At 37.1% G+C, this 4,308-nt stretch overlaps 1 protein-coding gene across 2 annotated transcripts; it reads left to right on the top strand.

Moving 5' to 3' along the window:
• The first annotated feature begins 291 nt into the window (after window positions 1–291).
• On the top strand, window positions 292–3,741 carry LOC145001663 (uncharacterized). Of its 2 annotated transcripts, XM_078961015.1 has the most exons (9): window positions 292–391; window positions 839–1,167; window positions 1,443–1,532; window positions 1,618–1,657; window positions 1,757–1,839; window positions 1,914–1,985; window positions 2,080–2,133; window positions 2,259–2,387; window positions 2,508–3,741. In XM_078961015.1, the coding sequence occupies exons 2-9, from the start codon at window positions 865–867 to the stop codon at window positions 3,555–3,557; spliced, it is 1,821 nt and encodes a 606-aa protein (XP_078817141.1). In that variant the 5' UTR covers window positions 292–391; window positions 839–864; the 3' UTR covers window positions 3,558–3,741. The 2 variants fall into 2 exon arrangements, with proteins under 2 accessions (XP_078817141.1, XP_078817142.1); XM_078961016.1 differs by lacking the exon at window positions 292–391 and having other exon boundaries at window positions 1,033–1,167; window positions 1,382–1,532.
• The last annotated feature ends 567 nt before the right edge of the window (window positions 3,742–4,308 follow it).

Raw genomic sequence — 4,308 nt, 5'->3', positions numbered from 1 at the left:
CCAAAATGTGGTGGGTACCACATATGAAGAGACCACTAACCCGAACGGGCACCCTACGAAATTCAAGCCTGAAACAACCCATTTAAGAATCATGTATCTTTTTTGTAAACAACATAAAATGAGATTATTTTCTTTAACTCATGTTAACTATGGTCATATATATGTAGTATCCATTATATATCTTTTGGTGGACATGTAGAGAAGTCCAGCCCAAATATCAGGTTGACCCAAAAACCACATACCAATAAAGATCCGATCGGGTCGAATATAAATACCAATCAATCACTCACCTCCGGTTTCCGTAAGGAACCACACAGGGGAGCGACAAAGCTCCAGAGGAAAGGACCTGCAACCCGATCTCCGTCGTTCTTCACTGGATTAATCATTTCCGGTAAGTATATTCTCTTTCCAGCTCGAATGTAGCGCTGATATGTGCGAATAACTTGTCAAAACTAGGGCATCATTCATGAGTTCCAAATGTGCTGCTCTAATTTTGTCAACACTTACGTGCTGATTGCTCCATTTAATCCATTGCTTGTGCGTAGATATAAGTGTTGTTGTTTGATAAGAATTGAAGCTACGTTTTCGATATGCGTTTTGCGTTGTGCGTTTTAAGGGTTTAATGGTGTTTGAACAAAAGAGAATACAGTTACTTTGTGATAACGATTGCGAATCCGTTTAACTTGAATCATTGATTATGTTAACCTTTTCTTTTGTGTATTTTCAATCTGCTATATCCCTCTAAATGTCCCAATTTTATATATAAATATACACCTAACTTCTCTATTTTTGTGCTTTTCAATCTGACTTTTATGTGCTTCTACTTCTTTACGTTAAGCATCTGCCAATGCACACAATAGCAACATGAGTACAAAGGTTCAACCAATATCAATGGAGGACACCATTCAAACTTCCATAACAACAACATCATCTGTATCATCAACAGTAAGCCCAAAGGTCTCCTTGTTCTCAAAAAAATCCGGATTCGTAATACCAAAAAACAAGCTATCAGGCTCCTTAGTACCCATCTTCCGAGGCAGCAAAAAGCCAGGTGGCGCTGACGTGGCGGACGAAGAAAGCACAAAACAAGTACTGAGAAAAACAAAATGGGGCCCGGATTTGACACAAGATTCTTTTGTCAAAAAGGGAAGAGCTTCAGCATATCAGGTACTTCAAAAGTCAAAAATCATATCTTTTCTTTTTTCTCCATGATGCTTTTCTATGTGATTTTAATGGCTGTTTGATAGTTGTTGATTGAGTCATATTCATTCACTCAATAAGAAACATATCAAACAGCCTCTTAGTGTTATTATGTCCATTTCATTTCTAATATTTGGTCACATAGATAGAATCATGTTTCTTTATCTGGAGGCATTTGTAGCCCCTTTTTTCCAGGTGTCTCTTAATGATATTGTTGCATCTGTACAACAATATTTGAGCAGACTAGATTGGATCAAATTACACAACAACTTAATTCAGGAATCATGGAGTCAAGTGATGATCATAATTCGACAAACAACCAAACTCTCGAGGTTAAAATTTTTTTATATACTCTTCAATTCTTTATGTTATATTGTTATTTGAAATTTGAATCTAAAAGTATAGTATTCAATGCAGAAATTAGAGTTGTTAAAACTTGAAAGGCGTGAGGTTATTGGTAAGTTTAACTTAAATACTACTTTTTCAAGGTTATTACTTGTTACATTAGCTTTTAAATTTTATATAATGATGTGTGAATTCTTTTTATAATTTACAGGAGAAATACTTAAACTGAATCCAAGCTATAAGGTTCCAGCTGATTATAAGCCATTGTTAAAGGAGGCTAAAGTTGTAATTCCAGTGAGTTCAATTTTACATTTTTTTTTCATACATGATGTTTGACTTATTTGAAACCTTGTATTTTTTATTTATAGATTAAAGAATATCCCGAACGCAATTTTATTGGGGTAATATTTTCGGGTGATACTTTAAAGCGAATGGAAAAGGTAATGGCTACATTATGCTATATAAATTTTTAAAATTTGTTAATATTATTAATACTTTAAAAATTTTTGTTATAATTTATTATTTATCTATTAGGAAACTGGGGTAAAATTACGGGTTTATGGTATGAAATCAGATACAAAGAAAGAGGTAATGTTATTTCTATTTTTTATTTTTTTAAATTACCCTTTTGTCCTAATTATTAAACCCTAAATGGGTTTTAGATTGCTATTTAATTATTTATTAACTCTTTTATTTTTTTTTGTTAAAATTAGAGTGAGATAACTTCATATGATGAAAATAAAGCTGATTATGAAGAGTTGTCAGTTTTTGTCACTGCTGAAACTTATGAGAAGGTTGATGCTGCAGTTTCCATGATTGAGATACTAATCACACAAGTTTCAGTAAGTTTGAAAGTTTCAATTTTGACCCTGATAATATATTTTTTTTACAAATTTAGTCCCTATAATCAGACTTTTTTTTTTTTTTTTTTTTTTTTTTTTTTTTTTTTTTTATTAATTTAGGCAAACACTGAACCTGAACCTATAGAAGTTCAAGTTTCTGAAGATAACCCAACTATGGTTAGTCTAACCCAAGATCCAAATCCGACTCCCTCTGTAAACCAAACACCACCATTACCTCAGTTTCCTCAATACCCTAATCAATGGCTTCCAAACTTGTCAGTTTCAGCCCCTCATTTTTCAAATTTGTCAGTTTCAACCCCGTCAAATTCTGCCCCCATACAATCCCAACCGCTTCACCGACCACCAAATATGGGTTATGGGGGCCCACCCAGGAACCCTCTGCCACCTGTACAAGGTGCGCCACGCCAGCATAATTTTTCATCCCCAAATATGCGGCCAATGGGGTCGCCTATTCCTCGACCTTTGACCTCTGGTGGTTGGTCTCAACCGCCGGCTGCCCCACAGATGATGATTCGACCACCGCCGCCACCGCCACCACCGGTTAGGTCAATGCCGCCGCCATCTATAAGGCAGCAGCCGCCCATGACCGCCTTAAGACCACAACCACCAAGTTCTAACGATTTCACCTTTCAAACCCACCGCCCACCACCGCTCTCCGCTCAGCCACTTCCAAGGCCAGGGTCTCAATTCATGCCGCCACCTCAACCGTCGTTCCGGACAGGACCACCACCGCCGCCTATGATGCAACAAGGGTTTCATAGGCCACAGAATAGCCATCAAATGGGCGGTCCATCGGACAGGCGGCCGGTTTTTTCCGGCCATGGTCCACCACCACCTGCCGCTAGGCAGTTTGGTCCACCAGCCAACTTTTTGCCGCCAAGGCCTGGCAACTTTGGACAAGTTCCACAAAATCATCATCCGGCAATGGGGTTTCGGCCCCAGAACTTTTTGCCTCCAAACCACCAGTTACGTGGCAATGCACCGTATCCTTTGGGTAGGCCAGGTCATCAATCTGTGCCACGTCAGCAGATATATGATCCGTTTTCGCCTAGTGCTGGCCCACATAAGCCTGGGAATCCTCAAAATTTAAGGAAACAGGAGAGTGATCCCGAGTATGATGACTTGATGGCATCTGTTGGAGTCAAGTGATCTATAAAAACAGTTGTTGATTTGGTTGCAATTGGAATATAGAAAGCCTTTTGATGAGGTGACTCTGACTATTTACTTGTAGAAACACTTGATCTGTTTTTAAATTGTAATACGAGAGAAACGTAGATGAGTATGTTATTTTTTGCATGGTTTCAAAATGGAAAAGTTTGTTGATTTGGGGATTTTTATGCTGTGAATTGGTAAAAAAAATATCATGTATTTACTAGCGGATTCAAAACTAGCAATTAGCTGAAAGCTGAAATTTGTAAGTAGCTAGTAGTATTTTTTTTTAATGTGTTAAAGTTACGTACAAACTATAACCTAAAAGCTCTGTAAAACTATTTTGGATGAAGAGCTTTTTGTTTAAAATAAAGATTAATATCTTTCTATAATCTTTTGTTAACAAACAAATTCAGTCTTTCGGCTTTCCACCATACTTACCATTTTGTGGATCTGTTCTTTAAAGGGGCTGAAATGCCAAGTCATTTTATTTATAATAAAGTTTTAATCCAGATCGCTAGAAAAAAATGCACCTAAGCAGGTTAAAGGCCATAGTCCGTTAAAACAAAACTAAAATAGACAAATTTTGAAAATTTGTTACCTCAATAGTGTTTTGGTCATAATTAATAGTTTTCTAAAGTTTAACCGGTACATACAATATGATATTAGGTTAAAGGAGACCGCCGTTTGAGGTGAAGCTCCTTGGGGGGCCGACAGACTGGCCATGAAGAGAACTGTCAATGCTCTTGAT

Source organism: Lactuca saligna, chromosome 6, assembly GCF_052625555.1.
Source record: "Lactuca saligna cultivar CGN05327 chromosome 6, ASM5262555v1, whole genome shotgun sequence".
NCBI classification, from domain to species: Eukaryota; Viridiplantae; Streptophyta; class Magnoliopsida; order Asterales; family Asteraceae; genus Lactuca; species Lactuca saligna.
Note: the sequence above shows the minus strand (reverse complement) of the source record. Positions and strands in the feature narration are given on the sequence as shown.